Source organism: Scardinius erythrophthalmus, assembly GCF_964197995.2.
Source record: "Scardinius erythrophthalmus genome assembly, chromosome: 14".
NCBI lineage: Eukaryota > Metazoa > Chordata > Actinopteri > Cypriniformes > Leuciscidae > Scardinius > Scardinius erythrophthalmus.
The window spans coordinates 18,582,712-18,606,430 of NC_138234.1; the positions used below are offsets into that span (position 1 = coordinate 18,582,712).

The 23,719-nt window shown below is 35.5% G+C and overlaps 1 protein-coding gene across 1 annotated transcript in view; it reads right to left on the reverse strand.

The window, feature by feature from the left end:
• ahr1b (aryl hydrocarbon receptor 1b) overlaps positions 1 to 23,719 on the reverse strand; it is a 46,699-nt gene that overhangs the window by 11,710 nt on the left and 11,270 nt on the right. Inside the window, exons 3-6 of the mRNA XM_081384023.1 lie at positions 7,796 to 7,911; positions 4,427 to 4,516; positions 2,839 to 2,965; positions 2,129 to 2,262 (exon numbers count right to left, since the gene is read on the reverse strand). Of these exons, the coding sequence (XP_081240149.1) occupies positions 2,129 to 2,262; positions 2,839 to 2,965; positions 4,427 to 4,516; positions 7,796 to 7,911 (467 nt within the window). The remainder of the gene's footprint in view (positions 1 to 2,128; positions 2,263 to 2,838; positions 2,966 to 4,426; positions 4,517 to 7,795; positions 7,912 to 23,719) is intronic.

Here is a 23,719-nt window from a genome sequence, read left to right on the forward strand (position 1 = left end):
GGACTTACCAGATCTATAGATACATCGTGCAGCTCTGTAACGACACATTTCATCCTCTGTTGAAACGAAAGTGGCTAACTTCTGTCAACCTCATCTATAAGCAAGGGCAAAAATAAAGCAATTTAATTTGAATTAATATAGGTAATATTCTGTAATAAAAAAAATCGATTTTAAAATCGTATAAAAAATTGCGACACTAGGTGAATCGATTTCTCCCAGCCTTAATGAATATGCATGTTTTATGTTGCTATTTGAAATAATTGAAATGTTAAAGTGGGTTATTTTATGTCCATATATCAATGTTTTTATAGCCTATTGAATGCTTTTGTTCCAAGCGACTTTTAGTGACAATAAACCATACTGTCTGTGCAATAAACAGACTCATTGATAAGTCAGTTGTAGCCTACTTTTACGTTCATTTGATTAAATATTGTTTCTAAAATCATATAGGCTAAGTTGAAAAATGGGTAATTTTAAAGCTTGTTAATGATTTCAATGTGTTTAAATGAGAAACAAGGCAAAAAAAATTTTGGGCTTTTTTTGTGCATTCTCGCGGTTTTTGACAAGGTTTTGGGCTGGAAAATCTTGTTGGCACCTGGCAACCCTGCATATACACCTAGGATGGCTTGAGGGTGAGTAAATCATGGGCTAATTTCATTTCATTTCAATTTCAAGTGAACTAATCCTTTAAGGCTTGTAAATTTTGTGGCGGCTTGTGCAATACCTGATTTAAATTAGTCCTGCTTATGTAAGGCTACACAACAAATGCCTCATGGTACGTTTACACGACGAATATGTACTAAAAACATAAAAGTATTTCGCATACAGATAACGACACCATTGTCAAAACGATGACATCTGCGAAATCTGCGGATTTGCGAAAAATGACCAAAAATGCTGTATTCCGCTGCCAGGCCAGGAGTTGGCAATGTCACTTTGTAAAGAAAGACTGCGCACATACGTATGTAAAATACGCATGTGCATGACGTTACCATTTTCACAAATTCACACTTTCGTAGTTTACACGTGGGCGATAACGGTATTGTTTTCAAAAACTTGTAAAAAAAAAGTTTGCATTTTTCAGGCCCCCAACATATGGTTGTTGTGTAAATGAATGGCCAAAACGCATAAAAAGTTGAGAACGGTGTCGTGTAAACATCCCTTTGGCAATGACTTCATGAAGTATTCATACAGAGACACGCATTAGTCACATTAGTGACGTCTATATTTAATTTGACGCAACAAGGCTCTCAGTGTGAGTTTCCGATTTAGGGGTGTGTCAACTAAATACTGATGGTGGAAGCTAATTGGCCATAATTGTATTTTCATTGTGAACCTCCCAAGAGAACTTAACGGTTGCATTCTAAAATACCAAGCGGACCAAAAAATAAATAAACGTAATGGAAAAGAGCTTCAGGTTGCTTGTATTTATAGCTCATGCTAATGAATTTCTCTAAGCACACAGGGAGACCCCTGTTAGCTTTCCGCTGTGTAGTCATGCTATTCTTGAGGGAGATTGATTCGGTAAAGATGGAGTGGAGAGGAAAGAAAGTAAAAGAGAGAGAATGAGAAAAATAAAGGCCAAGAGAATCCTGCAGTACTGAGTTTTGCACGCATACAGATATCTTTACTACCGCATTGCCAAGATTAGCAAAGAAAGAGACAGCTGTCTGGCTGGAGAAAATGAATGGGAAAAATATTTTCGGAATAAAGACTGCTGAAAGAGTCAGTGGTCACTCTTGCACTCTATAGCTAAAGTCTGATTTTCCTCAAATTAGCTTCAATTTAGGCTAACTTGAACAGGTTCTTGTACTTCTTGTTGTTTTGCTAATTTTTTCTAGCACAAATTAAAACCTTTTCCCCATGACCCTATTGCTCCTTTAAGAGGGATTACAGAGGTGTTCCAACAATTCTGATCTCTGGCTGCAATCCAACACAAGTGCTAACCTAGATGCTAACTCGCTCTGTAATCTGGAACATCAGGGCTTAGAGACTCTGAATAGCAAGGTATATTCCAACATACAAACATTTCCTAATATTACATTAGCAGTTCCTATGTAGGTTTTAACTCACTAGGTTTTTAGAGCAAAAGGAAAGCTTTAGCCCAGCTTAGCTGGTTGACACTGACCAGGAATCCAGAGGAATTGTCTAGGAGGCATCGGAAACGACAGACAAAATTTCTCTCCAGGAAAGAGGAGTTTTCTGGAGGCAGCTGGTCAGGGTTGCACATCACCAGAGACATACTTGGGGCAGGATCTCCATCTAAGAGAAACAAAGAAGAAAGACACGCTTTCAGACTTAGTGGCGTGTCTAGATTTTTTCAACAAGGGGTCATCATTGGATTATCCAATGACCACCATTTCTGTTTTTATCCTTTCTGTTTGCAGTTATCCTTAATTAAAATGGACGTTTTAGTGACCATAACATTTATTTTGCAACTCCGGGAGCTTCCACTAAAGGTCAAACCACCCTCGTCTCTCATTTTAAAAACAAAACAAAACAAAAAACCCTCTCTTTCATTTTCGGTTACTCTCTTCTAACTCAGCTGCTCTAAACTTATTCATTTGAATATTGACTAAATTATTTGGGTCTTTTATCAATAATTTGTAATGAATAATCATATTTTTTGGTTTGCGTCCATCAAGTTCCAAATAAAAAAAGGAATGAAATGAAACCCCTTTCATATATAAAACATTAATTCACTGGTTCATCAAAACATAGGCACTGCCACATGGTTATTTGATACATAAGCACATTTTTGCAGAATTTCGAGCAAAATTAACTATATAAAAACCAATACATAGTGCTACCATGATATAAAATGATATATTTCCTGACCTTGTGAGGATTCTTCTGTCTGTTTGCTGGTTGGAGGCGGGTTCAGAGCCCAGTGCAAGTTGTGTCTAAAGGCCTGCTGGTCTTCAGTATGAATGAGATCAAACACATTTTGATGCATCACATCCGTCTGGGTGATCGAGGGACAAATGAAGAGGGACAGTATGAGAGAAATAATGTTGAAAGGATGCAACATTATTTTATGGGTTTCAAAAATTCCAGGGCCAATTACAATTATATTAAGTATCTTATGCTTTTGATCAAAAATACAGTAAAACTATTATGAAATATTATTACAATATAAAAGAAGTTTTCTATTAGAATATATTTTAAAATGTAATTTATTCATGTGATGCAGAGCTTAATTACTCATTACATCATTACACCAGTCTCGATTGTCACAAGATCCTTCAGAAATCATTCTAATATGCTTATATTTGGATATACCGTATATATACAGTATATATGTATTTATACACACACATATATTATATATTTACAAACCGTTGTTAATCGCGATTAATTGATTTGACAGCACTACTATATATATATATATAAGAACAAAAGGAGGACACTGTAAGCACATAAAATAAATAAGTATAGTGATGCCACAGTTGGATAATTCATAAGTAAATTATGATGAATTGGATTAGACCGTGCCAGACTGAATCTCAGAGTAAAGCCTATTTGATTAAGCTCATTCAATTTCTACTGCATTCAAGCTGCTCCTCGAGAGACACCGCAGTATTATTCAGTATTAGGCAGATCTGATGAGTATATATATGTGTGTGTGTGCTAAGAATAGAGATGAGAAGTATGGAATGATTATCCAACAGCTGAGCCTGACGTCATTTTGATTCTGGGAATATGTACGTACAGGGGATACTTATCAATCAGATTAAAACTGTGTCCTGACCTCAGTTAAAATGTGAACAGACAAATTACATGCCATGCAAAACTTGTTACATCACGCCTGATTTGGAAATAATTTAGCTGCATAAGCAGCCTACTTCAAAATAAAGGCCAATTCACACTAAAAGAATTACACTTTTTTTTTAACACTTTTTAAAATTTTGTGTCGGAACATAATATGGAGAAACATTTTTCATTTAAATATGTTTAGTTACTATTTCAATATCCAATCCCAAAATTCAGGTTCCAGTGATATTAATTCATCTGTATACTAGATTAGTATTATAACAGTGACTGTATGATAAATACAGTATCGCTGTGTCCTAAATCAAATACTTTCCTTCTATATATTATGCAAAAAACAGTGTATGCCAAAAAGAGTAGTGTGTCAGAATACATACTATTCGAAAAACAGTAGACGACTTCCGGCGAGATTCTGAAGTGTGCATTCGATGGCCATGAGGCCACAGGAGAGGATTTATGAATGGCAATGAAGCAACGCAACTGACGCTGGAAGGTCACGTGACAGTAACAACATGACAGATGTAGTATGTCCGAATTCATACTCCTATATAGAGCGTACTTTTTTAACGATCGAGAAGTAAATTCAAATTCAAATGTAGTACCTACCTACTCAGACAGCAGCGAATGTGTTGAGACTGTTGAGAAGGATAATTACCTGGTGGAATCCTAAATAATCCTGGATGGTGTGAGAACAGTAGAAAACAATCCCCTCAGCAGTGACCACCAACACAAAGCCATTGAGCGCCTGTGACCACACATGAACGAACAAAGAAACACAGAAAATAAAACTATTAGTTTACTGGTCATTATGGGTCAGATAGACAACCTGCTTTTAATGAAGGACTAGTTTGATTCTCTGTGCGTTTCTTATTTGCCCTAAAATGGATTGACAAGTATAGTTTTCCTTCCTGTGTTTATGTATTTCCTGGTAAAACAGGAAGTTGGAGCGGGGCATATCAAACGACAATTTTTTGAGAAATGTTCAATGGGCATTTGTTTACATTACATTCGTTATATTTACCTAGGTGTTGTTCAGATACAATTTAACCAGGAAGAGCAACATTTTCCCGGGAACAAACATTTTGTACATTTTAATTGCTTATATGCGCTACAAGTCAAGTTATCTGCATATGATGGCTAACGGCTAACAGATGTGCATTAACAGCTTCAATCTTGATTTCAAGTGGACTTTAGCCGTATAAATATACACTGATTTCTGTTTCACAGGTAGGTGTTTTGCAATTAGAAAACCTTTGGATTTTCAATTTTGGTTGCAAATAACCAATGCTAGACAAAAACAAAAATATGAGGACTATTAATACACAGAAACTAATGATTAAACATACCTGGAATCACTGAACAATGATATGAAGAAAGAACAACTTCAAAATAAAAGCCCCATTTTAAAAGTTCACTCCAAAATAAAACAACATGAATTGAGATCTATTAAGAAATATTAGCTACAGTATATGTGTGTTGTGTGCAAAGAAAAACAAATGGATCATGCAAAACCAGCCAAATATTGACTGCATAAAAAAAAAAACGGTATTACTGTATATTTTGATGAAAGAATAAAAAAAAAGGCTAAAAAAAAAAAACAGACAGTTATTGAGAAAGTAAATATTGCCCGTTTCATGCTGTCTTAAATACTTTGTGTGAGCATGCGCTCTTGTGCTGTGTGTATTTTTGTGGAGGGGATTTTACAGCTCATCACCATCTGGTGGGCTCTGAGAGTGGATCTGTGTGATTAGTGTAATCTGATGCATCGACAGCACAGACACTACAAAAACAAACATTTACTGTAAAAGTCACTGTAAAAAAAACCCCACTGTCGATAAAAGCCAAGACCACTGGCTGTGAACTGGTTATCAAGGTTAGACCAAGTGTGGACTAATAAATTAATTAACAAATGCACAATACATTCATACATATAGTGCATTTATTTGAATACAAGTACCCACATTTTTCAAGAAGGCTCTTAAATAGAAAATAAAACTTAATTAGTACTACATTTTAAAAGCCTGGCTAACATTATAAGTTGACATCAGGGAAGAAATGTACAGTATACTACTAAAATACTATAATATTGTTGAAAATGGTTCCTTTTATAACAGTCATAATAAGATGACAAACTCTGTGCATCCTCTGGGACTTCCGTCTGAGCGTAAATAAGGCCTCTCTTGAAATCCTATCAATGTTTTATGTAGGCTGTGCTCATGTTTGTTTTGCAAACATACTGATCTAGAACCACTCTTTCTAAATGCAAACTGAATCCTATAAACTAAGGTATAAACTAACAAACTAATATGATGAGGCAAAAAGCAATACATCACAAAAAATAATCTCTTCCACGTTAATCTATGATTGTCTTTGGCAGATTATATGCACACAGAAATGTGCTGCAGTGTATTAACATAAAGCAATAAGCCACAAGATTCAGAGTGGGTAACCCCATCATAAGTCGAACAGCAGTTTTAGGGGTTATATCTTCCAGCGCCCCTCTCATTTGCTTGAACATCTGCGTTGTATGCCAACACACACACATATGCTCATTCATACATGCACACCTGGTCCAAACACACTCAGAAAACATGGCCAAGTAGCAGCACTCAGTATAAATATTTCGGCTTGTTGGTCGGCAGAACAGCCCACACTGGGCTCTCGTGGGGCAGGAGGGGGAGGGGGGCAGCAGTCAGGAGGCATTACTATCAAATATGTACCACTGCATCATTCACAGTCCAACACACACAACTATACACAACACAGGGGAGAGAGAACGAGAGAGAGAGAGAGAGTGAAGCAGAGAAACAATAGTGGTAAAAGAGAAGACAGATAGATAGATAGATAGATAGATAGATAGATAGATAGATAGATAGATAGATAGATAGATAGATAGATAGATAGATAGATAGATAGATAGATAGATAGATAGATAGATAGATAGAATTGAGGAAGGAAGGAAGGAAGGAAGGAAGGAAGGAAGGAAGGAAGGAAGAAAGGAAGGAGGGAGGGAGGGAGGGAAGGAAGGAAGAAAGGAAGGAAGGAAGGAAGGAAGGAAGGGATTGATCGATAGAAGAAATGTAAGGAAAAACAAAGGAAGAAAAGAAAGAAGGAAAAGGAGTAAAATAATGAAGGGACATTAAGGAAGGAAGGAAGTAAGAGAAAGAAGATGACAGAAAAAGATGAAGAATAGAGCATGACAGAAAGGAAGGCAGTAACGTGTCAGGAAGGAAGGAATATCAATGAAGGAAGGAAGGAAGACAAGAGTAAAGGCAGGAAGAAATAGACAATAATTAAGAAAGGAGGGAAGGAAGACAAGCATAAATGAAGGAAAAAATAGGCAAGAAGGAAGGAAGGAAGGAAGGAAGGAAGGAAGGAAGGAAGGAAGGAAGGAAGGAAGGAAGGAAGGAAGGAAGGAAGGAAGGAAAAAGACAAGAGTAAAGGCAGGAAGAAATAAACAAGAATTAAGGAAGGAAGAAAGAGATGGATTGATAAAAGAAATGTAAGGAAAAACAGACAGGAAGAAAGGAAAGAAGGAAAATGAGTAAAGGATGGAATGAAGGAAATAGAAAGGAAGAAAAGATAGAGAATGAATAGAGGCAGAGATAATGTAAAAGCATGAGTGAGAAATTTAAAAAGTGTAGACAAGGAAGGATGGAAGGAAGAAACAGCAGGAAGGAAAGATAAAAGATAATAGAGGCAGAGAGAATGAAATGTGTAGACGTGAGTGGACAGGTGGTTAAAACTCAGAACTGCTGCGACAGGATGGACAGAGCGAAACTTTCAAAGTAAAAAAAAAAGAGAGAATACTTTTACCTCTTATTTTATCCTTCCTTTATAATACATGAGAGCTCTGTCTGTGCATTATTCATGCCTAAGTGTCTGAAACGAGAACAAGGCTGGGCAGAAATAGCTTCTCCTTCCTTTTCTCCTTTCTTAAGGGCATAGCTTTAAACGACTCTTTATAACATGCTATGAATGGACGCCATAAACATAAACACACACGTGTGTTTTTACTCCTGACCTGTAGTAGGAGCTCTCCCTCATGCAGCCAGCCGTCAACCAATCCCGTTGCTTTACTGTTGTCATGGTTACTGTTGTTTGACGACAAACCATTGCAGTTGTGGTTTTTCAGTGCGACTGTTGACAGAAAGAGAAAGAAAGGGAAAGTTAAGTACAACTAAATTTAGTAGTGTTTGCTAAGTTTTTGAACAAACCTCTAACCATAAAGGGATAGTTTTCATTTCAGGGTGAATTAACCCTCTAAGTAGGCGTAACCCTTTCTCAAACTCATGAGGTAACGGAAATATCACAATTCTCACGTATTTACTTTTCGTTAGAAAAAAAGCCTCAAATGTTGCTCTTTTATAACTCATGAGACTTAATGGAGATCTCATGTATTTCATTCACTTTGTCTCAGGTGTTTCTCACAAAATTCATTAAGAGAAATGTAAATAGACACAAATTAGAATTTGTTGGACATACAATAAGAGTATACAGAGATATGAGATAGAAATTAACATGGTTAGCATAGCTCACATTGTTTTTGATGAGAAATATTTGTTTTCAAATTGAGATCTCTGACTTTATTACAGAGTCATGAGTTTGAGATCTTGTTGAGACTTCTTAAAGGTGACACAAGAATCAAAGCATAATGTTACAAGCAGGGGATTTTACACAGATGATCTCAATTTTATCTCACAGTAAAGGAGAAACAATTCAGTTATCAAACAGATCTCATTTGAGGTTCAGTTTAGTTCAATTATATTATATTCACTTCAAGATATTCAAGATGACTCAAAAATAACAGTTTGTTTTCAAACAGGTTTCCCACACACTGCCATTGGTCAGGCAGACAGAAAGCCCCGCCCCTAACTCACGCCATTGGTTGAGTCACTGTTGCCGTGCTAGGCTGGTCGGAATTCTTAAACAAACAGAGCAATGTTTTGCTAGCCACAGAAACGCCATGTTTGAACTTTTCAAGGATCTCAACCTACAAATAGGTAATGTATTATTAAACTGACAAAGTATTTTAACATCCAAAAATCATTTTAATTGTTTTTTAAGATTCATCTTACTTCAAGGTATTTAGTATTTAATACGGTGTGCTCTAAAAACGATTCTGTGCTGTTTTTATCTCGGCCAGTAATGGATTTGGTCTATGTGTCCCTCTTTCAGGACAAGACAAACTCTTTTGAGCATTAAAGGAGGAACTGACCTACAAACGACAGGGGAAATGGAGAGAGACAGGCCAGGAGAACAGGGACACGAAAAGCTTTTTTCACTGAGAGAGAGAGAGAGACAGAGAGAGAGAGAGACAGAAAAGGGAAGAGGAAGCACTTCTCACTTGTGCGAACATACGTGGAAAACGCATTTGGGCACGGTGAGAGAAAGGTCACCTCGCTCTCGCTCATAACCGCCTGGCAACAACATAAGCAAATGTGTCATATTTTATTAGCATCTTGCGGCTTATATTAAACCTGTGAAGTACTCAGAACAGTTTCGAACATTTGTTTATTGATATCGTCCAAAAACGTCCACAATAGCTGAACTACTACTAGCGCCAATTATTTCCATAACCGAAATCCCATTCAAGCAAATGCCTCTTGATGTCATGCAAACTAGAATTTAAGTTCATTTGACGATTACATGTGGCTCCTTTTTATTCTCCTTTGCCAACCTCTGACCCTTTTTTAATAGTCCTGACGCGCAACCTATCGTGACCCCTGACCCCTGCCGAGCCATGATGCAATGAGTGAAAATGAGGTTGACGTTATTCACTTAACATTAGGATCCAGTCAAGAAGAAAACTGTGATATTACAGACTTTGATGTAGAATATATATATATATATATATATATGTATATATATATATATATATATATATATATATATATGTATGTATATATATATATTTTTATGTTTTTGTTAAATCTTGGTCTCCCCATGGAGAACTGATGCTAATCTGGAGCTAATAAAGTCCAGAATCAGCTTTAATGCTGATGTTATTTTAGGATTATTTATATATTATTATAGTATTTATTAGTAGTATTTACTTTTAGATTTTTCGTTTTCTTTATATTTTCTTTTATTTCAGCTTCATTTCAATTATCAAAAATCATTTTTTAAAAGTTTTAGTTTTAGTTAACTAACAACACTGGATTTAATGCCGCAATATTTGGGTGAAACATTGAATTTTCTAATTTCATTCGCGAGATACATTCATCAATTATTATTAATAAAGCAACAATATTGGCAATAAAAAGAAAACTGATGTCTCTAGACAATACAAGTGAAATTTTACAATTCTTAATATTAATTTCAATACCACATTAAATTTCATTATTATTTTGAACACATAATCATTAATGTTAATATTTAAATATTATTTACATATTGTTTACAAATTAAAATAAACATTTTGATACATAATAATATGAATTCAAAAATTATTTAGATATTATATATAATATATATTATTATATAATATAACTATTAAATATTAGCATGTACTTTTAACATCTCAATTTAGGAAACTTTTACACAACAACGATGTACTAAAATCTTTCCTTTGCTTTTTTCATGTACAGACGACAACATTGTCAAAACGACCCCCATTCACATGGATCCTCGAAAACAGCTACAAATGCATTTTGCTGCCAGGCCAGTAGTTGGCGATATCACTTTGTAAAGAAATACTATAGATTGAACATGTAATATGTATAACATCAACCGTTTTCACAAATTCACATTTTTTGTAGTATACACAGAGACGATAACAGTATAGTTTTCAAAAACTTGCACTTTGAAACCCGTTTCAAACACAATACACACAAAAATTGTTTCGTTTTTTTGTTGGTTGTTTATAATCACTTTCCTTATTATCTTGCCAAGGCAGCCATTTTGATGTAGTGTTCGCAAACGACCTTCACAGAGCATGTGCGCACTTAGCTATGCTAGTATTGTAAAGTATCAGCCTGTCAATCAAACAAATGTTTTAAGTATAGCATATTTCAGAAGATTATGACCGTAACAAGCATAGCAGCAGTTAGTGGCAGTGAAAACAGGAGGCTAAGAGTGTTTCGGTGACCCTGACAATCCTTCTTATATGCTTCAAAGACCGACGGGATGTTTAAGGCCCTTTTCCCATGATCTTTAGCTCCTGTCTCATAGAGCTGGAGACAAAGGGTGAAGGGCCACAGCCAAACAGAGACCCAACTCTGCACGCAACCACACCATGTATGTATGCCAATGACACTGCACCATTTACACAAGCAAAGGACCAACAAATCAACACATGTAAAACGTCTATATATATAATGCCTATTTATAAGACCATTAATTTTTTTGCATTGCAAAATAATCTTGATGGCCTTAAAAACAGGCTTTATTTTCTTAAAGTCCGCTATAAGCACTTGAAATTAACATAATGTCGTCGTACATTAGGTGATAGATGAGTTAGCGATTCCCTTCGGAGGGGATTCAGAGGGTTTCCGGGCTGTTTCGCATGCTTGTGCTATTGGGGTTTAGCTGTGTTTATGTAGCGGGCCCATTGTGGGTCACTGCACATCGAGTCTCTGGGGATGGAGACTCTGGAAAACCTGCACTAAATGCTTTGGCTTGGTTTCTTGTGGTTTTACCGACGGAGTCCAAACAGCCGAGGGCAAATATGATGGAAGTAGTAGGATAAATGTCAGGTTTTTAGGAAAAATAAAGAGTTACAATACTTATTTTTAACAAAATGTCAGCATGACAAAGAGGGTAAATAAAAAGTTAGAATATATATATACATTTTAAAATTGAAAATAACAAAACAAGTTAAAATAATTACCCATTTATATACGTATAAGACAAATGTCAGCATAATGCTATTTATTTTATTATCAATAGTAAATGATGATTAATTATTACAAAATTATTAATTATATATATATTTTATTATATATATATATATATATACACACACAAAAAAATAAGATTTTAAAAATGTACCATATTGTTTTACTGACAGTCAAAAAAGCTGAGAGTAAAAAAAAGAAAAAATTATAAATAATAATATAATTAAACAGGAGTGGCAAAAAAAATGTTGGTTGAGAATATATTGATTTTATATTTAGAAACAACTTTTAGATGATTAATTAAGTACTATTAATACAAATATTTTTATACAAATGCATATCATAATTAAATATGAAAAGAACATAAAATATAAAAGAACTAAGAATACATTTTATACTTAAGAATAAAATAAAAAACATTACAAAATAATTAAAATAATAAACAACAACACACACACACACAGTTGTTTATTATTTTAATTATTTTGTAATGTTTTTTATTTTATTCTTAAGTATACACACACACACACACACACACACATATATATTGCCAAAAGTTTTGGGACGTCTGCCTTTACATGCACATGAACTTTAATGACATCCCATTCCTAATCCGTAGGGTTTAATATGGAGTTGGCCCACCCTTTGCAGCTATAACAGCTTCAACTCTTCAGGGAAGGCTTTCCACAAGGTTTAGGAGTGTGTTTATGGGACTTTTTGACCATTCTTCTGAAAGCATTTGTGAGGTCAGGCACTGATGTTGGACGAGAAGGCCTGTCTCGCAGTCTCCACGGTGTTCTATCGGGTTGATGTCAGGACTCTGTGCAGGACATTCAAGCTCCTCCACACCAAACTCGCTCATCCATGTCTTTATGGACCTTGCTTTGTGCACTGGTGCGCAGTCATGTTGGAACAGGAACATCCCCAAACTGTTCCCACAAAGTTGGGATCATGAAATTGTCCAAAATGTCTTGGTGTGCTGAAGCATTAAGAGTTCCTTTCACTGGAACTAGGCCAGGCCCAACCCCTGAAAAACAACCCCACACCATAATCCCCCCTCCACCAAACTTTACACTTGACACAATGCAGTCAGGCAAGTACTGTTCTCCTGGCAACCACCAAACCCAGACTCGTCCATCAGATTGCCAGACAGAGAAGCGTGATTCGTCACTCCAGAGAACACATCTCCACTGATCTGAGTCCAGTGGCGGCCAGCTTTACATCACTGCATCCAGCGCTTTGCATGGCACTTGGTGATGTAAGGCTTGGATGCTCGGCCATGGGAACCCATTCCATGAAGCTCTCTACGCACGGTTCTTCAACTAATCTGAAGGCCACGTGAAGTTTGGAGATCTGTAGCTATTGACTCTGCAGAAAGTTGCAGAGTTCTGCGCACTGTGCGCCTCAGCATGCGCTGACCCCCAATCTGTGATTTTACATGGCTGAGTTGCTGTTGTTCCCAATTGCTTCCAATTTGTTATTATACCACTGACAGTATATATATACACTCACCTAAAGGATTATTAGGAACACCTGTTCAATTTCTCATTAATGCAATTATCTAAGCAACCAATCACATGGCAGTTGCTTCAATGCATTTAGGGGTGTGGTCCTGGTCAAGACAATCTCCTGAACTCCAAACTGAATGTCAGAATGGGAAAGAAAGGTGATTTAAGCAATTTTGAGCGTGGCATGGTTGTTGGTGCCAGACGGGCCGGTCTGAGTATTTCACAATCTGCTCAGTTACTGGGATTTTCACGCACAACCATTTCTAGGGTTTACAAAGAATGGTGTGAAAAGGGAAAAACATCCAGTATGCGGCAGTCCTGTGGGGGAAAATGCCTTGTTGATGCTAGAGGTCAGAGGAGAATGGGCCGACTGATTCAAGCTGTTAGAAGAGCAACTTTGACTGAAATAACCACTCGTTACAACCGAGGTATGCAGCAAAGCATTTGTGAAGCCACAACACGCACAACCTTGAGGCGGATGGGCTACAACAGCAGAAGACCCCACCGGGTACCACTCATCTCCACTACAAATAGGAAAAAGAGGCTACAATTTGCACGAGCTCACCAAAATTCGACAGTTGAAGACTGGAAAAATGTTGCCTGGTCTGATGAGTCTCGATTTCAGTTGAGACATTCAGATGGTAGAGTCAGAATTTGGCGTAAACAGAATGAGAACATGGATCCATCATGCCTTGTTACCACTGTGCAGGCTGGTGGTGGTGGTGTAATGGTGTGGGGGATGTTTTCTTGGCACACTTTAGGACCCTTAGTGCCAATTGGGCATCGTTTAAATGCCACGGCCTACCTGAGCATTGTTTCTGACCATGTCCATCCCTTTATGACCAGCATGTACCCATCCTCTGATGGCTACTTCCAGCAGGATAATGCACCATGTCACAAAGCTCGAATCATTTCAAATTGGTTTCTTGAACATGACAATGAGTTCACTGTACTAAAATGGCCCCCACAGTCACCAGATCTCAACCCAATAGAGCATCTTTGGGATGTGGTGGAACGGGAGCTTCGTGCCCTGGATGTGCATCCCACAAATCTCCATCAACTGCAAGATGCTATCCTATCAATATGGGCCAACATTTCTAAAGAATGCTTTCAGCACCTTGTTGAATCAATGCCACGTAGAATTAAGGCAGTTCTGAAGGCGAAAGGGGGTCAAACACAGTATTAGTATGGTGTTCCTAATAATCCTTTAGGTGAGTGTATATAGTTTATAAATATGAATATTTTTTATAAAAAATAAAGAGTTAAACTAATTAACATTTTATATGAACTATTATATACTTACAGGGTCAAAACAGCTGAGGGAAATAGCTGAGATTTCAATATAGTTAATATCTGTCATTCTTTCTAATGCTTGTTGCAGCTGAAAGCTTGTAAGAGGAAGGAGAGCTGTGAAGTGTCTTTTGTTTCGTGAGGAAGATAAAACCAGTGAACGAGAAAGGCATAGAGAGAAAGAGGGTATCAAATATTAACACACGAGCCTCTGAGCGGCATGTCACGTGTTGATGACATCACGGCAGCAGATGTGGACGTCTGCGAGTGGCTCGAGGGATTGAGGTTCTGCAGGGGCCTGCTGAACGGAGCGCTCTAGATAGAGAGCGACAGCCAGCAAGCGATAAAAACATCACAACAGACACGTCTGTTTGCGCACACAGATGAACGACTCGCAAGGAAAAGACTCAAAACACTCGCTCTCCCTCCCCATCTATCCCTCTTCTCTAGGCAACATCTCAGTCATCTCAGATAAGCAAGTATTCTTACTGCTACAGTATACGCTAGCGTAGCTAAACTCACTCAAAACAAACAAGCTACAGTATGTAAACTTGACACTAAAAACATTGCTACTGCTCGCTATTTCATATTTTCGTACAAGATTAAAATTTGTAGACGCTAATATAAAAGTATTAACCACAAAATTGTAACTGTTTGGTTTTAAGATCAGGTTTCTGTTGTCCAACACAGTTAGCATGCTAGTCACATTAACACTCAGGCAGGCCTAAAAAGAAACCCAGATACAGAATTAATGCCAAACCATTAATCTTGCATAATTAATGATTTATACATGAAGGGGTGGGATTGTGTCAATGACAGGTAGCAAGTGTAAGAACAGGATGTAATGGCTGCTGAATCATTTAAGATGGAGTTTGATGAACTCTGATCAGTAGTTATAGTTTAAAGCTGCACATATGAGCATTTTTAGAAGTCCTGGTATAACAATTGATTTTTGTTGTTGTTGAATTCACTGTTTTAATTCAGTCTGAATGAACACATTAACTGTGACAAGATTACATGATAAATCACGATTAAATATTTAATTGATTGATAGCCCTAAAAATAGCAAGTAATATGTAAATCCTAAAAAATATATAGAAATTATAACAAAATAATATATTACCCTAATTGTAAGTTATAATATGGAATTCAACTGATATACATTCACAGATGTGTGTTTATTGACTATATAATTGCAAATAAATATTTTAGTCGGTTGATAGCCTTAAATACAGAAATAAATTTAGAAGAATTATGCATAAAATAAAAAAGCATGCAAAAATTCATTCTATATTTGAATCAGTTTATGTTTCAGTCAAACATAATAAAATAAAAAATGAAAGAATTATGCATAAAGGCCCGTACACACCGGGACGAATATCAGCACGTGTTATTCGCCAGCGTTTTTCAACGCGTTTTTTGTGTTCACACCCAAGCGATTTTCGCTGACGATGAGCCGAGTGAACATGCATATTCATTCCCTGACATTAGATGGCGCTTAATACCACTCCATAACAGTTCTCTTTTATCAAGATTTTTGTAGTCGCTGTCGCGTTTGTCATAGTTCTTTATGTTCCGACACCAACGAGACCAGCAGCTCTACATTCATCTTGCCTTGCATCTTCCTCGTCTTATTTCTTCCCGGCAGTGTTTAGACGCTACTCGGCGTATATATACATATCTTCTTCGCCGTTACGTATGTGTGCTCGGCAAGACCGTTTTGTGTTTGAGCGCCCCCAAGTTGTGTTTTACTGTAACTTCAGAAGCTCCAGACACGTGAACAAAAGCGGCAATCTCATTGGTCGGATAGTTTTTGACGCGGCGCGTCAAACCAAAAAAACGAACCCGAGGCGTTTTAAAAAAAATTACGCTTTTACGCGTGGCGTTTTTCGCGTCGGTGTGCACACTCACATTGGCGCCCTTTGTTTAGTCACGAGGCGTTAAACGTCGGCGAATATCGCGCGCGAAATTCGTCCCGGTGTGAACAGGCCTTAAAATATAAATGAAAAATACAATATTTTGTAGGAAAATATGACAGTAGGAAAATAATATTAATTACATATATATTAAATATATATTTAAGTGGTTGTAAAAACAATAATAATTTTTTTTTTTTTTGCCTAACTAGAAGAATTATGTATAAAATAAAAATACATGAAGGCTTCATTAAATATTTTACTCAGTCAGTTGAAAATAAAAATAAATAAAAATAAATAAAAGCCTAACTAGAATAATTATGCATAAAATAAAAATAAAAATAAAATAATTGAGCATAAAATAAAAATAAATGAAAAATTAAATATTTTAATTGCTTGTCAGCCATAAAAAAAATTTATAAACTACAAAATAAAAAAATACATTTGCCCAACTAAAAATTGCGCATACTGATAAATTCATCCCACCATCCCCTCTACAGGTGAGGGGGTCCTCAGCTAGCGATATATAGAGCAGAATCATTAGTGTGTATGTTTCTGTCTAACAGCTGGATACCAGCGAACAACATCTGTCTCCTTTACAAAAACATTGCAGAAAGCCAGCTGTAGTCACAACACACACACACACAGTTAGAAATATAGTGTGTACATGTACACAGCGTGTCCATCCACTGGATACGCTCCTAACTGTGTGTGTGTGTGTGTGTGTGTGTGTGTGTGTGTGTGTGTGTGTGTGTGTGTGTGTGTGTGTGTGTCTCCCAAAGCAGAAATCTCATCCACATTCCGATCTATTGTAGTGTGACAGCGGGGCGGCGATGTGTGGAAACGCCTTCTCTACTGCAGTTTTATTGCTGTAATTACCTAGAAAAACAGTAACACTCCTGATTATAATTAAACTGTTTGTTGGCTGCACTAAAGCTTACTAGGATGCAATAAGGAAATTCATTTAATGGGTTTTAGGGAGGTTTTTTGGGGGGAACCGACAAAATTATATAATTAATCACAATTAAATATTTTAATTGGTTAACAGCTTAAAATATACAAAATAAATATACATTTATAAAATAGAATAAACTAGATTACTTTGAAATTCAATTGATGTGCATTGACGGATGTGCGTATATCAAATTTACAATGGCAATTAAATATATGAATAAACTGACAATCCTAAAAATAAATAAAATAAAATTAATAATAAAATCATTTAAAACACAGATTTGCATATATCATCTATATAATCGACTAAGTATTTTAATCGACTAAAAGCCTTAAAAATTATGATAAATAAAAAAATAAAAATAAGTGTGCATATTAAATATATAATGCCAAATAAATATATTAATAAAATGACAACCCAAAAAATAATAAATAAATAAATAAATAATAAAACTCAATAATACATTAATACCTACATTAACACAGATGTGTGTATATCATCTATATAATCACAATTTTTATAAAAGCATTTAAAATTGATTGATAGCCCTAAAAATCAGTATGCATATCAAATATTTAATGCAAATGAAATATATGAATCAATTGACAGCCCTAAAAATAATACATAATAAATTAAATAATAATGTAATAATAAATACATAAAACAATAATAATAACAATAAATCAAATTAATAAAAAATGTAAAATAAATCAATAAAATATCAATTAGAATAAATTAGCATAACTAGAGTATTGCTTAATTAAATTTACATGCATTCCCAATTTTTTGACAGCCTTAAAAATAATAGTAATGAAATAATTAATTAACATAAAAGTATAATAAATTAAGAAATGATCTGTTACATGCCAAAGTTTAATAAAAGAGGTTTAGAGGTTTGTTAAGACCATGAAATGTTGAGCGTTGTGCAATTTATTCAGCTTAATCAACCACCGCTCGCGTATAGTCAAGAAATAGTTTGGCAGGGTCAAAGAATAAAACCGGTCCAAAAGATGTCGGTTCCCATTAAAAACTAACAGTAAAGATGTGAACCTTTGGCTTCAATTAATACATCACAGATGTTCAAGTACTTAAGTAACAGAATGTTTTTCATTCCATTAGATCAAACTACTGGAGTCATAAATTCATATTTGTTGACATCACCATGGTATCTGATCTATAAACTGATCAAACTTGAAATATCTTCATTGGCCTTGACTGGGAGCCATCTTGCTCTTCAAACACAAATATACTTAATCTGTCTGTCCAAATAAATGGACAATTAAGCTCAGATGTGAATCGTTCCAAACGGGATTTCTGTTATGTGGCAATTCAGCGTATCTGATCCAGCGAATTTGATTACATCACAGCTCACACCATTCCTGGAAAAGCAGATGATGAACAAACAAAACCACACACAAATATTTACAAGAGGAGATCTTTGAATTAGTGAGGCATATAGAAACCCTTAAATACCATGCATGCTATATTTCCTCCAAGTGAATTAACCAGACTGCCACCTAAACAAGACGTTTAACACTAAGTTGTCCCATTCCAGTGGTTATTTATGAGAAGATGGCTGCCATGATCATTAAAGCAAACCCACCTAGCATGTAGCTTACCATTAGCATAACACATAATTCTCTTTAAAATGTTTTAGCCCCCAAAAAAGACAAGCTTCAGATTTAGTACAAAAGACAAAGAGAACAAAACTATTCGCTGTACACAATATATTTCAGACGAACATCATTAAAAACAAACAACAGCTGTCAAGGAGCCAAAAGACACAAAGCCTAACGTTTGGATCCATCAATGTCTACACTGAAATTTATTGGACTTAGCTTAGCTTTAGCTGTCTTTAGTTGTGCCAAACCAGCTAAAATGACCAGCGCATGAGCTCACATTATGATCATAACACTAAAGTACCTCATAAAATGACATTAATGTGAAGAGAGAGTAGAGTTATGTTTTCCCCGCTGTTTTTAAGTATGAACATGTGGAACAAATTTAAGGAACTATCTGACCTAAAGGGCTTCTTTATTTACTGGGAAAGTACGGATTAGAGAATGGATAATATTCCACATTAAAGACACAGATGTAGAAAATAAAATGTATTATAAAAGAAAAAAAAAATCCTGCAAACATGGAAATAAAATAGATTCAATAAAACAGAAACTAATAGATAAATAATATTTAAATAGATAATTTGACATCTGTTTAAATACTTTAATTTTTGTAAATTCTTAATACATTTCTGACAGTTTAAAAAAGATACTTCAATAGCTATCAGTTGAAATCAAATTCTTGTTGAAATACATTTTTATGAAATCAAATCTTAAATAAAAAAAGTATATCATAAATTTATGAAAATGTATGATACTATTACTTATTAATAATTTTTACCCAAACAGAAACAAAATAGTCCACATGATGGTGCAATGTTTACATAAAAATATAATATATAAAAAGTGCTTCTCCTTCCACAGTTAAGTAAATGTATCTTTTTGATTCTCAATCAACACAACAGCCCTTTTCCACCATCGGGCCAAAAGGTTCTAAGAATGCTAAGGAATGGTTTCAGTTATATTTCCACTTGAGCCGAACCATTACAATGGAAGCTTGTTTCCGCTTTGGAATAAAACAAGTTAAAAGATAATTGCGACTTTTTATCTCACACAATTATGACTTTTTTCTCACAATTGCGAGTTTACATCTTGCAATTTTTACTTTTTTCTCTCAAAATTGCCTGATATACACTCATATTTTCAAGTTTTGAAGTCAGAATTGTGAGATATAAACTCGCAATTGCGAGAAAAGTCAGAATTGTGAGATATATAGTCAGAATTGTGAGAAAAAAGTCAGAATTGCGAGTTATAAAATCAGAATTGCGTAATATAAATTCGCAATTCTGACTTTTTTCTCTCAAAATTGCCTGATATAAACTCACATTTTCAAGTTATGAAGTCAGAATTGTGAGATATAAACTCGCAATTGCGAGAAAAGTCAGAATTGTGAGATATAAAGTCAGAATTGTGAGAAAAAAGTCAATTCTGACTTTTTTCTCTCGCAAATGCGAGTTTATATCTTGCAGTTTTGTCTTATTTTATATTTGTGAGATATAAAGTAGCAATTGCGAGTTACAAAGTCCAATTATGAGGGGAATGCAATTGCGAGAAAAGGGGCCGTTCACACGGAACGAGTTTTTTCCATTCCAATGCACTACTTTTCCATTGTTTTTCTATGTAAACGCGTGCTAAACGAACGTGTATAACCGTTGCGTTCACGTCTTTTGCAGCGTCTTGCGCATAACATGCCGTTCTAAAAACGCGGTGCTCAAGTTAAAATCAGTTCGACTTTTAAAAAACGTGTCTCGAGACCTTGCGTTTTTTTTCCAATTCCACTGCCCGCGCCTCCCATTTTTCAAAGCAAAAACGCGTTCTGTGTGAACGAGCTCTAACGCGGTCTCTATTTACATCTCATAAACTCTTGCTTTACCAAGGCAATGACTGATGCATTTGTATTACATCCCAAAGAGTGGCCGTTATCAGACCCACAGTGGAAAATGAAACCAGCTGGGCCGGATCGGCACGGATAAGCAACGAGAACGTTTTGGCTCGACAGTGGAAAAGTGGCTAAAGAGTTTTATCAAGGAAGAACAGAAAATGTCTGATGAAAATAAAGCGACAGGGAAAAAGTAGAGGTGGAGGATCAAATACTTGAAGGCACAAATACGTGTGACACACAACTTAATGTACGAAATCTAGTTTGAAAATGATTTTGACATATTAGACCATCAGACAAACACAGCTCCTCTAGCTCTAATGTGAAGTAGTTTCTTTACTAGCGGTTGAAATGTCCTCATACTCATTCAACTGCAGACGTGCTGATTGGAAACAAAAACATTATTTTTCCTCTAAGCAGCTCACGGAGCCCCGCCCACATTTTCTCAGCCAAACTCCATCAACTCTCTCTTTTTTCCTGACGTGAAGCAAGCTCACCTCGTTTGGCCAGGGGTTCAAAAGTTCATGGCTGCCAGACTGTTTTTGCAGGCCCTCTTTCATTTCTGTCTTGCCCTCCCCTGTTCTCTCGCTTTTTCAAAGGGATCTCGGCATGAATGTAAGTGGATTAGCTCTGGCTCGTTCACGACTCATCGAGACGAGGAAGGCGGGAGAGAGAGACGAGGTGTCATGACTGCTATTAGAGATTGTAGATATGGAGAGAAAGAAAGTCAAACAGGTAGATACAAATATGGATGAATAAGATAGATTATTAGGAAGAATCAAAAAGAACAGTGACATACATAGACAAATAGAGGCAGACAGATAGATAGAAAGACAGATGATAGATAGATAGATAGAGATAGATAGACAGACAGATGATAGATAGACAAACAGACGATACAGAAATAGACGAAGGATAGATAGATAGACAGACAGAAAGAGAGATATATATAGACAGATGATAGACAGACAAATAGACAGATATAGTCAGACAGACAGATAGGCAGATGATAGATAGATAGATAGATAGATAGATAGATAGATAGATAGATAGATAGATAGATAGATAGATAGATAGATAGATAGATAGATAGATAGATAGATAGATAGATAGATAGATAGATAGAATGGTATAGATAGATAGATAGACAGACAGATAGACAGACAGAAAGAGAGATATATATAGACAGATGATAGACAGACAATAGATAGACAGACAAATAGACAGATATAGTCAGACAGATAGACAGACAGATAGATAGATAGATAGATAGATAGATAGATAGATAGATAGATAGATAGATAGATAGATAGATAGATAGATAGATAGATAGATAGATAGATAGATTGACATACAGACAGAGATACAGTAGATAGACAGACAGATGATAGATAGATAGAGATGGATAGACAGACGATAGATAGACAAACAGACGATATAGAAATAGACGAAGGATAGATAGATAGACAGACAGAAAGAGAGAGATATATATAGACAGATGATAGACAGACAAATAGACAGATATAGTCAGACAGACAGATAGGCAGACGACAGAGAGACAGAGATAGATAGACAGATAGATAGATTGACAGACAGAGATAGATACAGTAGATAGACAGACAGATAGATTGACAGACAGACAGACAGATAGATAGACAGACAGACAGACAGACATACAGACATACAGACAGATAGATTGACAGACAGAGATAGATAGATAGATAGATAGATAGATAGATAGATAGATAGATAGATAGACAGACAGACAGACAGACTGAACTCTGGTCACTGAGTTCAGCAAAGTCTATCAAATCCAATTTAAAAGGCAAAGGAGCTTCTCATCTTCTCATCTTTAACTCCAGGATGTCAATTAGGCTATTCTGAGTCCTAAGAGAGGTTAAACTCCACCATCTCTGAACAAAAGCCAGCTTTGTTTGCTGTTCTTTGTGCAATTCACCCTTTTAGTAGCTTAAGGGCCCCAATGAGTCAATGCAAGTGTGTTTTGGTGAACAGTAGAGCGTTTCCTGACACACAAACACTAATCTAAGATAAAGACCCTCCTAAAAGGCATTGGATCGGACCACCACGGTGAAAGGAAACAGACACACTTTCTTGAACTGAAGACAGTGTCTAATTTGTCTCTCACTGCGGAGAAAATTCTTGCTATTGTATGAATGGGGCGCCCAGCAACCGGCGACGGGGGAAATACAAAAGGACAAAGAAGAAAAAGTGTGCCAATTCAGTCAATTCATGAGAGAAAAAGAAAGAAAGCTTTGGGTATGATGGCACGAGATCTTATAAACACTGCATCAAGACTACAGAAATTCCCCTCAAGGCAAAAAACCCCCCAAAACAAAACAAAAAAACAACCACTGATATGACTATTATCTATTATTATTAAATTACTTTTTAGTGGTCTGTTTATGTAATGTGTATATATCAGATTTAAATGAAGCTATTATAAGTTATTAATTTAAATTATATATATATATATATATATATATATATATATATATACAGTATATAGGGTATATTATTTTTAAACAATAAAAAATAATCAACAATAATAACATTATTACGTTAATTATTATTTTATTTGTATGGTTTTATTATCATTTATGAATTTTAATTATATATATATATATATATATATATATATATATATATATATATATATATATATATATATATAAAAAATATATTATATGATTAAACATACATACATGTGTTTAATTTTAATTAATTATATGAATCAGCATTACATTTTCATTTTTATTTTTTAATCAATTGACAGCCTTATTTAATTTGGTTTTATTTGTCCCACAGTTCCAAACTAAAATGAATTAGGAACATCTGATTTTCCTTTTGTGAAAATCAGGTTGTCATGACATGGCCAATCTTTGTTAAACAAAATGTTGCTGTAAGTGATGTTCGGATCTTATG